The sequence below is a fragment of the Chenopodium quinoa genome, unplaced genomic scaffold (genome assembly GCF_001683475.1).
Source record: "Chenopodium quinoa cultivar QQ74 unplaced genomic scaffold, ASM168347v1, whole genome shotgun sequence".
NCBI lineage: Eukaryota > Viridiplantae > Streptophyta > Magnoliopsida > Caryophyllales > Amaranthaceae > Chenopodium > Chenopodium quinoa.
In genome coordinates, this window is record NW_018744790.1 from 1,918,597 (window position 1) to 1,930,585 (window position 11,989).

Here is an 11,989-nt window from a genome sequence, read left to right on the forward strand (position 1 = left end):
ACATCAATCAGATTATAAAAGGCTTTCCCTACGTATTATAATCACACAATTAATTTACCGGTATTAAATCTCATCTTTCTAATCTCGACTTAACCATTTATAAATTAACCTTCCTATTGAAACTAGACCTAAACATTAATTCTCATATGTTGAATCTCGAATTAATATTGCCAAACTCATGCATAAAAGATCAAGCCTAATCTAGTCACAGAGCATTAATTCAATCAATAGGAAATTAACCTAGCATTGATAATTTACAACAACAAATCACCCCTTCATATTATTTATGGATCCCCATAAACCCTAGAAATAAAACTACTCACACATAGTAGAAATTAAACTAATCAAAGCAATAAAGCAAGACATCATGAAAGGAATAAAATAAACAACTAAGATTAAGAGAAGAGAAATCGTTACCAAAATAAATTTGGAATTAAAAGTAGATTAAGCACAAAGGTTTATGAGGAAGAAAATCTAAGAGAACAATTAAGAGAGTAAAGAAAAAGTAAAAAGAAGAAGAGAGAGCTAAAATCGTATTACGGAGGAGTATTTATACTCCGTACAAAATCCTAAACTAAAACAAATTAAAACGACGTTAATCGTCTCCTAAGAAATACACGCGCCCGATTTGGCGAGGCACCGCCCGATCGGGCGCGCCTTTTTATCCCTAATACTAATCTCGCGCTCGGCCGGGCGCGTCACCGGGCGCCAGCCTTAGCTTCTCCCGCCCGGCCGGGCGCGCCTCCTTGCGCCAGCCTCTTTGGCCGGGCGGCTCACTTGGGCCACTATTTGGACTACGATTGGGCTCCAATACTTCGGGTCAATATGGGTTTCCTCTTGCGGTCTTGAATACTTGGTCCAAATGCCCTGGTATCACCTATGTCGAGCACTTAATCACCTGTTCGATGGCTCTAACTGGACCTGGGATATAGAATCTGGTCGTGCTTCTCCAATGTTCGTGATTGCTCCAAAATATCTCGGGAAAATAATCCAAAAGCATAAATCCCTGCAAAAGTCAACCAAATCTACGAAAACACTAGAAAACACCAATTAGTAATAAAAGTGGCTCTAAAGAGCAAAAAACACTACTAATTATGACCAAAGGATGGGGGTAAAATACTATATAAAATAGACACATCAACAGACTAAGCTACTTCAGCATCATATCAGAGAAATTTCTGATACTTTATTAACTAGAACCCAGAGCAACTTTAGCCTCCAAGTTTGCTCCTTCTTTTCCCCCTTTTGGCATTATAAAAAAGTCCTGTTTTTCAAGTTATTAATCATCTATCCACAGCCCCACAAGCAATTCATCGAGTGTGGGAAGCTGAAGGCAGCGCTGCTAAGCTACCTCAAGCAGGTTCTGCTTTACTTCATAAGAGTTCAGTACATACATAAACACACAAGTATAAGCAAATTTCCAACTAATCATTAAAAACCAAAAGATTCATCATCCAGTTGAACAATTTCAGAAAATTTACAATCAAAATTAATTGTTCAAACACTAAAACAGAAATTAAAGTTGTTCATGACTGAGACAGAGAAAATAGGCTAGGCTGAATATAGATTGAAAAAGGAATAGGACAGTCTAGGTTTCAAGAAACTCGAGAATTTTCTTGTAGTCCTCCTTTGTCTGTTGTGCAGAAGCTTCCAGTTTCTCTTCAAGACTCTTGAGTTTCACCAGGAACTCCTCCTTTTGTTCCTATAGAGCCTTGTTCAGTTCTTGCTGAAACTTCTTTTGCTCTTGAAGTTCCTTGTCCTGTTTCAGCATCACTTTCTTGAGTTCCTTTAACTCCTTCCCCTGCTCTTGCACCAGCTTTTCCAAGGTCAGCATATGAAGTTTTCCAGCAAAATTCTTCACCTGATTCTCAACCCTTTCCATCTCGTCCACCAATTCTGCAACTTGCCCATTGAGGATACTTTCCTCAACATCCAACTCCAGTGGTTGTTCCATGCTTGTTTGAGGAACAACACTGCAGAAATTGTCCTGCTCTTTCTTACAGGCTGCTTAGACATCGCCTTTTCCTTTCTTTTCCCAGTCACTTTCTCTTTCTTTTTCCCTCCCTTCTCTATTTTTTGAATTTTTCCTTTCACAACCTCCAAACTCAATCCAGCTAAAGTTTCCTCATTGATAACATTTTCTGGCTTTTCATCCAAAGCCCCATATTTTCCCTTCAGAACCACTCTAGCATTTTCAAACACAGTAGAAAAAATGGCTCCATACCCCACTTTTGTCCTACTTGGAACACAATGTGCTAAATGCTGGTACATCAATGCAGGAAAGTTGACCTTAATTTTCTTAGACAAACAGAAAATTACAGCCATATCCATCAGACATGCTTCCCCTTTCTTAGCAGTTCTGGGCAGAATGGTTTTCTTTACAAGGTTAAACAACAATTTGTTCAAGGGACTCATATCATTGTGACTCATGACCTTATTCCCCCTTTGACCACCTAGGGCTTTAACAATGTCACATGTCAAATAGTTACCTACTTTGACACTGGCCTTTCCTTTGATATATGACTCATAACCCTCAGTAGGTGTTTTCAGAATTTTACCTAGGGTTTCAATATTTAATTCAATTTTGACCCTATCTACTACACTCAAAATTACCCCTAATTTTGCTTGAAAGTTTTAACAGAACTCAATCATAGCAGCAGGGTACAGATAATTTGCTGAGACTCTTGATAGCAAGAATTCCCAGCCTTGGAACTTAATTAAATTAAGAAATTCTAAAAATCTTGCTTTCCTACACCAAACTAGATCAATGCGATGTCCTACAACATACCTCCCTGCCTGTGACTCAATTTCGGTTTGATCAGTCACCTCCTCTTCTTCATCTTCCTTTTCAGATTCTTCCTTTTCTAAATTGTTCTGATCTTCTTTATCTTCTTCTCCCTCATTCATCTCTTCTTCTTCTTCGTCCTCCTCTTTTGTCTCTTCTGAATTTTTCCCTTGAGCAAACTCGTCAACTTCTTCGATTTCCACTCTTTTAGCCATTGAAGAGTACTTGAGATAAAGGATTCTCCTTGATCACTCTTACTGTCTACTTCTTTAGGTTTCGGAGATGGGTTTTTAGGGTTTTCAGGAGTTTTGTTTGAGGTAGAAGATGATTTATAGTTCACCATGGCTAAAGGAGATGTTTCTTCTTGAATGGTGTTTTCGGAGTGTTAAGAGTTTTGTGATGAGACAATTTCAGCAATGATCACCATTGTTGTTTTAGGGAAGGTTTTTAAAGTTCAAGAGAGTTTTTACTGAGAAGGGGTTAATTGATTTGACAGTGAGGTGAAAGAGGTGGGTGAAATCAGCCTTTTATAATTAATGAAGCGGTGTGAAGGATTTTAAGGGATTTCACTGTTTAGTCATTAATTGAACAAATTCAATTAATTTTTCCAATTTTGAAATTATTGGATGAATCTTCAAAAAAAAAAATTCTTTTCAAATTCATTTAATTAAAAAGAAACTTTCTATAAATACACAATTGGAACACGCTTTTTACATATGTGCAGTGTATATATTTAATAACTTACACATTTGGGCAATTTAATGAACTTACCTTTGGTAGTTAACAACGGTGACACTTCAGCTATGCTTAGCACACCAAAATTGTGTTAAATGCTCTTTTCGCTCTATTTCCCTTATTTTTTACTTTGCCATATCTAGGAACTTCAGAAGAAATCAATTCAGCTTGATCATTCCAAGTTCCAGTCTCAATTTCTCAAATCTTTCTCTGTTCAAGGGTTTGGTCAAAATATCTGCAAGTTGATATTCCGCATTACAAAATTCCAATTTAATATTCCCTTATTCCACATTATCTTTTAGAAAGTGATGCCTAATGTGGATGTGTTTTACCTTAGAGTGCTGAACGGGATCTTTAGAAATACATGTAGCACTTGTGTTATCACAGTAGATATGTACACATTCAAAAATAAGACCAAAATCTCTAACCTGTTGTTTTATCCAAAGTACTTGTGAACAACATGCTGCTGCTGCCACGTATTCAGCTTCAGCTGTAGATAAAGCAACTGTGTTTTGCTTCTTGGAACCCCAAGAAACTAAACAAGGTCCTAAAAACTGTACCATACCTGAAGTGCTTTTCCTATTCACCAAATCACCTGCATAGTCAGCATCAGTAAATCCATGTAAATCAAATGAGTCACTTTTTGGATAGAAGAGACACAAATCATCAGTTCCTTTTAGATATCTAAGGATTCTCTTTACTGCTTTCAGGTGAGACTCCTTTGGATTTGCTTGGAACCTGGCACACAAACCTACACTGAAAGATATGTCAGGTCTACTAGCAGTTTAGTAAAGTAAAGATCCTATCATCCTCTGTACATAGGTTGATCAACACAAGTTCCGGATGGATCATCATCCAATCTGGTTGCAATACCCGTTGAAGTATCGTTTGTCTTAGCATTTTCAAGTTTGTATTTCTTGATCGGTTCCTTGACATACTTTTGTTGATGGATCATGATTCCTTTCTCAGATTGCTTTATTTGCAGTCCAAGGAAGAAATTTAATTCTCCCATCATGCTCATTTCAAATTCTCCACTCATAAGGTCAGCAAAATACTTACACAAAGATTCATTAGTTGCACCAAACAAAATATCATCAACATAAATTTGTACAACTAATATGTCAGTTCCATTTGATTTTAAAAACAAAGTTTTATCTATTTTGTTACGTTTAAAACCATTTTGTAATAGGAACTTTGATAATCTTTCATACCATGCTCTAGGAGCTTGCTTTAGCCCATAAAGAGCTTTGTCAAGCTTGTAGACATGGTTTAGGAACTCTGGATTTTCAAATCCAGGAGGTTGTTCCACATAGACTTCTTCGTTCAGAAAACCATTTAGAAATGCACATTTTACATCCATCTGGAACAACGTGAATCCCCTATAAGCAGCAAAAGCAATTAGTAAACGAATAGCCTCTAACCTGGCTACTGAAGCAAATGTTTCTTCATAGTCTATTCCTTCTTGTTGATTGAAACCTTGTACAACCAGTCTTGCTTTATTTCTGACAATAATACCATGCTCATCCATCTTGTTCCTAAACACCCACTTTAAGCCTATTGTCTTCTTATCTTTGGGTCTAGGTTCCAGATGCCATACTTTATTTCTTTCAAACTCATTTAGTTTAGCTTGCATAGCATTAATCCAGTCTGCGTCAGTTAAAGCTTCAACATAATTCTTAGGTTCCATGGAAGAAAGGAATGCATAGAATGCACAGAAGTTCCTAAGCTGAGATCTGGTCTGAGTTCCTTTTGTAATATAACTCATGATTGCATCTTCAGGATGTAACTTCTGATGTTTCCATCGCTTAGGTGTAAAGTCCTTCACTGGATACAATCTTTCCTAATCATTGTTGACTGGTTCTTCTGTAGGAACTTGTTCTTGAACCTCAGTTGGAACTTCAACAAGATTTTCCTCATTCTGATTTTAATTCTGTTCTTGAGAGGGAGTTCCTGGTGCATTCTCCGTATCTGGTTCTTCATTTTCTTCCAGATTCGTTTGCTCACCAATTTCAACTAGCTGCTTCTGCAATGATGTTGATTTTTCATCTGGATCTGTCTTGCAGACAAGTTCAATTTCAAAATCATTATCACACTCCTGTACATCATTTAGAGACTGTTCAGTTTCATCAAATATAATATGTACAGATTCCTCAACACACATTGTCCTTTTATTATAAACTCTATATGCTTTCGATCCAAATATGTTTTACATGTTTTTCATTTTTCTGTGTACTCTTTTCTTTCTTAGGACACTTAGCTTGTTTGTGCCCAGTATTGCCACAGAAATAGCAAACTATACTACTAGGCAGGTCAACATATTTCTTTTCCTTTTGGAACTTCTTTTTGAAACCCAAACCTTCAGTTCTTTTGGTTTGAGCTTTGGTAATCCAATCTGGAACTCTGTAATCTACAGGTTGTTTACCTTTCCTGGCTTTCTCAAGTTCCCCCTCAAGTCTTGCTTTATCCGCTTTTATATCTTCCAAGTTAGATTTTAGTTTTTCAAATTCGGATATTGAGCAAGTGGAGGAACTTCAGAATCAGAGGCATTAAGACAGAGTTTCATCAAGGATAGTTCCACATTCAAAATTATTTTATCATGTTTCAACCTGTCTATAGTTTCTTTTAAATAGTTATTATCATCAAACAGACTAAAGAATCTATATTGAATATCAAATTTCAAATTATCAACCCACTCACTATTTTCAATAAAAGTAACCAGAGCTTCATCACTTTTCTGTTTAGCTTTATGTAATTCTTTCAGTTCTTCTTAAATACCTAAAACAGCTAATATTAGGTTTTCTTTAGAAAAATGTCTAAGCTCTTTTTGAGAAACCATACCTCAGATTCTAGCTCCTTCAGCTTTGCCTTTTCATCGATTTTAGCCATCAAGCATAGATGGGCAGTTTCTTCTGGAGGTTGGTCTTCCTCTTCCTCTAAATCCGAATCTCCCCAAGCAGCCAACATGGCTTTCTTCACGTTGTCCTTGGTGAAGTAAGGTTTATAGACTCTTGAATCTTTGGATTGCTCCTTGCCCTTTGTCTTTCCTTTCTCACCATCTGGTAATGGACAGTCTTTAATGAAGTGATCTTTCGAGCCACACTTGAAGCAAGTTGTGTTTCTGGAACTCGAATATTTCTTGTTCCTATCAAACTTCTTGTAGTTCATCATCCTTTTGAACTTTCTAACTAGCATTGCCATTTCCTCTTCATCGGCTTCTGATTCCTTTTTAGTCTTGAGCCTTAAGAGCAAGACTCTTGTTTTTGGAACTTTCAGAGTTGGAACTTAGATGTAGTTAATGAGTCATCAATGATCCAGCTAGTTGTTCCATGTTGAACTTTGTGAAGTCCTTAGCTTCCTGCATGGCAGTAACCTTTGACCTCCATCGTTCATCTTGTGGTAGACTTCTCAAGATCTTCCTAGCCTGTTCATCAATAGGAATGTGTCTGCCAAGGGAATTCAGTTCATTAATAATATCATTGAACCTAGTAAACATTTCCTCTATAGTTTCCTTTGATTGCATTTCAAACCTTTCATATCTAGACATCAACAAATCAATCTTAGAACGTTTTAACTCATTTGTTCCTTCATGATTTACTTCTAGTAGATCCCAAATCTGTTTAGCAGACTTGCATCCCATGATACGATTATGTTCATGAGGTCCAAGTCCACAGTGCAAATACTTTATTGCTAAAGCATTCAGTTTAAGTTTCTGATAATCTTCTTTATCATAATCAAAAATAGGTTTAGGAACTACCTCTTTCCTTTCATTGGTTATGGTTATTTCAAAATCACCAGCTTCAATAACACGCCAAACCTGGTAATTTTCTGCCTTAATAAAGACCTTTATCCTGTTCTTCCAGTAGGTGTAGAACTTACCATTGAACATGGGTGGACGTTGGGTAGAGTACCCTTCTTCAAGTTTCTCCTTGTAATTCATCTCTCTAGGAAATTACTCAGCAAAGTTATTCGCTTATACGAGAGTACCTTGCTCTGATACCAATTGTTAGTTACAACGATTAATACAAGAGGGGGGTGAATCGTATAGAGTTCCTAATGACTACTTTTTGCGGATAAATAAACAATGCGTATAGGAACTTAATAAAACACACAGATTTTACGAGGAAACCTTCCAGGGCCCTACTAGAAGTAAAACCTCAACCCTACCTTAGGGATTTCAAACACAAATTATTTCACTATAATAGAGCAAACACCAAGTTACAACCTATTAGACACAGACCTTTATTTCACAAGTTCCTCACTGGACTTGCTACTTGATAGGACCCTATCCTACCCAATCTAAGCCCCACACTTAGATTCACTCGTACTACCAAAGTACTACACGTACTGCCAAAGCACAACTACACATACCACCCCAGTACAAAACCCACAGCCTCACCTAGAAGCTTACACAAAACTGTATGTAACTCAAGCTATAAATTCACTCAAATAACCCAACCAATACAAATATAAGACACTAGTATGATAGGTAAGCAATGCACGAAATCCGAAACTAATATGACAAGTTAGAAGCTTGGTAAACTTACTCAATTATAGCACTGTGATTTCTCCACGCATAAACTCACAAAAACCTAAACCATTTTTCTCTCTACTATTTATACAAGTAACGCTAGTATAAAAAGTAGGTTTTCTTAAAAGATAAATATGTTAAATTAACTTATCTTTTAAACATGGTTTTAGCAAATCAAGTGGGATAAAATTTTTTCCGAAAATAAGATTGAAAAGATATTTATTAAGAAGACTTATCTTTGTAACAAACCGACTTTAGAGAAAATAATCTTTTTAGAAAATCTTTTCCTAAAATCTATCTTTTATTATTTTTCATATTTATTTTATTTACCAAGCAAACTTATCACGTTTCTAATAAATTTCGTGCACTAACCTACTTAACATATTAACAATAATTTCTAAGATAAAACCTTAACTATTATTGCTGCGCCGCACTTTGACCAGGTAGATTACTTGGGCTCCAAGCATATCAAGTTCCACCAAAGAACTTAAAATGCTTGTCTTCAAGTTCCTTTTAGGGAACGTTCCTGTTAGGGAACTTAGTTCTTGTTAGAGAACTCTTCCTCTGATTTTTTAACTTCTTCAATAAAGATCTTCTTCATGTCTTCTTATTTTCAGATGGTTCTTCAATCACAAGATCATACTTCACCTAGACTGATCACACACTAGAGAATATTTATTAGTTGAGTTTGCTTTTAGTTCAAGTTCCTCATCATCAAAACCACTATGCTTCAACAATGTGCGCTTTCTGACTAACATGTAATCAATAGGTTAACCCTAAACCTGTTTAATCTATGTTGGTTGAATATTAATGCACAAATAAAACTATTATTGGCGATCACTTGAATTATAATCAAATTAACCCTAAAAAAGATTATTAATTATCTTATTAAGCATGATTACAAGTACCAATTCCCTTTAAACATGCATAAAAGGCGTGATCAAGCAATAACAATAAATATATATCAAGCAACATAATAATAATCATAATAATCATCATAAAAACAATTACAAAAAATATAATCCATAATCATTATCATCATATTAAAGCATAATAGCAAGATCCTAGGCATGATACTAACAAGATTAATAACAAACCCTAGCTTGTCACTAAACAATAAACATCAAAGCTTTATCCCTAACATGATACTAACATGAATATTAAGAAAGACAATAGGAAGCATTGTAGGAATCATAATAAGCATATTTGATATTATAACCTTTTCCCTAAACATGATACTAGGAATAATTGTTGTCATTCAAAACATCAAGCATCCTAGACATGATTTCTATATCATAATAACAATAAATCAATTAAAGCACTTACTTGGATGCCTCGTATCTCTTTCTAATAACAATATACACGCGTTAGTAACTTCAAGGAAAATATAAAACAAACAATTAAATTAAATAATTGAAAAGAGATTTGGGACCAAACCCTCAGAAATTAAACCTTTCACGTCTAGGGCGAAGACAACTTTGAATTTGGCTAGGTGTGTCTAGATCTAGTGAATGCGGAATTTTGTACTTGAAAAGCTAATTAAGAAAAGAGAGAGTAAGAGTAATCATGAATTTCTTCATGAGAGTTGGTGATGAGAATCGATGACTCAAAACGGAGGTTTTAGGAGGCTATTTATAGAGAAAATCAGTCGGATATGATAAAAAACGAATCAGAGTTTCGAAAAGAATAAAACACGACGCTGTTGCCAAACACGCGCCTGTCGCCAGACACCAGGCATGTCGCCAGACGCCAGGTATGTCGCCAGGCGACAGACGTGTCGTACGGCGTTGCAATCAGTTTTCCACGTGTTTTCATAATTTGAAAAAATTTAAGCGTACGAGAGGGTAAAACTGTAATTTCCTTAAAACACTTCTTTTATTCTAATTAAAACTCTTAAAAGTCAATTTATCAATGCTAATCAAATTAGGATTCAAAAGAACCTTCTAGAAGATTCTAGAAGACTATAATCAATCCTAATCGCATTAGGAATGATTAATCAAAATAGGCCATCCTCTAGATCATTGGGCCGCATATAAATATCAAAACGGGCCCAGTTTAGTAATTTGGCCATAACTTCCTAATTATTCATCGGAATTGGGCTTATAATACATCGTTGGAAAGCTCTTTTCGAACCTGACCCAACTACACTATTATTGGACCCTTACCATGGACCAAACTGAACTGGATTGGCTGTTTTGTCAAAATAGGTTTTCAAAAACAAAGAGAAAGAAAAGAAATAAAAACTAACTGCAACACCAAACCTTCCACACTTTCACTTCATTCGATCATGATTCGACGTGATAGGTACTCATCACTGGGTTTGGTTTTGGGGAGACACAAATGGGTATCTACACTTATTAGGATGGGGTATATGTTGATATAAACACCCATCTGATGGATTATTGTCAATGTTTAGATGTCTTGATTACACTACCCATGTTGGTGTTAATGGTTTCGTTTCAATTCTCAAAAAGTTATGATCTTTACAAAATCCCTAGCCCATATACACTTGTTTGTCATGACTGCCTAACTAAACTACCTAAGATATTTACCAAAAGACACCTAACCATTACAAAAACAAACAAAAAACTAGTTTTAGTTTTAATGGTTATGTGTGGCAGTCCATGAACTTCAAAAGCATCTTCTATCAATCTTCAATGCTAAAAAATTGTGTCTTGCTTCTTCATCTTCAAAAGGTTGTGTACTTGCATCATTTTAGTCTACATCCACTTCCATCTCTTAGGCCTTTGGTTGAGGGCCTGTAGTAGGAACAAAAAGTGTGTTGATGTAGTTGACAGTGTCAGCAATGAGTTCCCTACTTACCTTGAGTATGTCTTCCAAAGTCCCTTCCCTAGCTTGTCGTACCTTTGCCATGTGTGGTGGGTTGAAGTTATTCCCACCCTGCTTTTGGAGTACTTTTATCATGCATGATTGGAGGGTGATCCATGTGTACCTGTTCAGGGTTGGATAAAAAATCTCAAAAGCCTCTGCCACCTTCTGAATCAGTTCATCCAAATTCTTGGGGAAGGGTTGATATTGGATGGACTGTATGACCTTAAATTAACCAAGATCCAACACATTCAAATCAGGGGATTGGGCAGGTTGGAATACAAATTGAATGTTGAAACCATTAGCTTGTGTTGGTGCAAGAAATTCATCATCAGTAGGAACTTGATGTGGCCTTGCATTGTCCCATTGTATGACAATGTTCTTTGATAACTCTTGTGGCCATTAAGCATGTATAGTAGGAATGATTTTGTTCAAAATCCTGTCTCTAATAGCTTCTCTGTTCACACTTTGAATGGCTTTGGTTTCCATTATCCTTGCCTCTCTGTTCTTGCTTTTTTCTTTGCCCTTTCATACTTCACAAAAGGGAAAAGGCCATACTTCCCAGAGTGAAGTAGAGTCCCATCCTCTGCATACAGTGGCTTCCCTATCATCCCCATAAACATTGCCTTTAACTTGAACCTCTTTGATTGTTGTGCTCTGTATGGTACCTCTCAGGGGCGGATCTATTAAGGTGCATAGTGAGTCACGTGACTCACCAACAAAAAAAAAAAAAAAAAATCTAAGAGACCGCCTATTACAGATAGGCGGTATCTCTGTTGCTTCTATTTGAGATTAGCCCAATGTCAGTTTTTTAAATATCAAAGAGAGAGCCTATTAAAATATCAGGTAGGTGGTCTCTTTGTTGCTGCTATTTCCACCACATCATTAGAAACCTGTTATCTAGATAACATGTCTCTTTTTGTCAGCCATTGAATTAGAATATTTTTTTTTTGCGTAAAGAGACATGTTATATTTAATAACCGGTCTCTTAAGTTATTATAGGGAATATTTCAAGCATTACCTCAAACTTGAACCTCACTGTGATCATACACTTAAGCATGGTGGCGTCTAAAGGGAAGGAAGCTAGAGCAAAAGAATCGCCAACAACTTTT

At 36.1% G+C, this 11,989-nt stretch overlaps 1 protein-coding gene across 1 annotated transcript; it reads right to left on the minus strand.

The window, feature by feature from the left end:
- Positions 1–1,702: 1,702 nt before the first annotated feature.
- On the minus strand, positions 1,703–3,000 carry LOC110703871 (stress response protein NST1-like). The gene is made up of 3 exons (XM_021881650.1): positions 2,789–3,000; positions 2,015–2,359; positions 1,703–1,973 (listed from the first exon to the last, which is right to left on the minus strand). The coding sequence occupies exons 1-3, from the start codon at positions 2,998–3,000 to the stop codon at positions 1,703–1,705; spliced, it is 828 nt and encodes a 275-aa protein (XP_021737342.1).
- Positions 3,001–11,989: the final 8,989 nt, after the last annotated feature.

Coding starts and splice junctions, on each gene's coding strand:
- LOC110703871 (XM_021881650.1), bottom strand. CDS start 3,000: ATGGCTAAAAGAGTGGAAATCGAAGAAGTTGACGAGTTTGCTCAAGGG. Junction 2,360..2,788: donor ATTGAGTCACAGGCAGGGAG/GTATGTTGTAGG, acceptor CATTCTGCCCAG/AACTGCTAAGAAAGGGGAAG. Junction 1,974..2,014: donor AAAAGAAAGGAAAAGGCGAT/GTCTAAGCAGCC, acceptor CAATTTCTGCAG/TGTTGTTCCTCAAACAAGCA.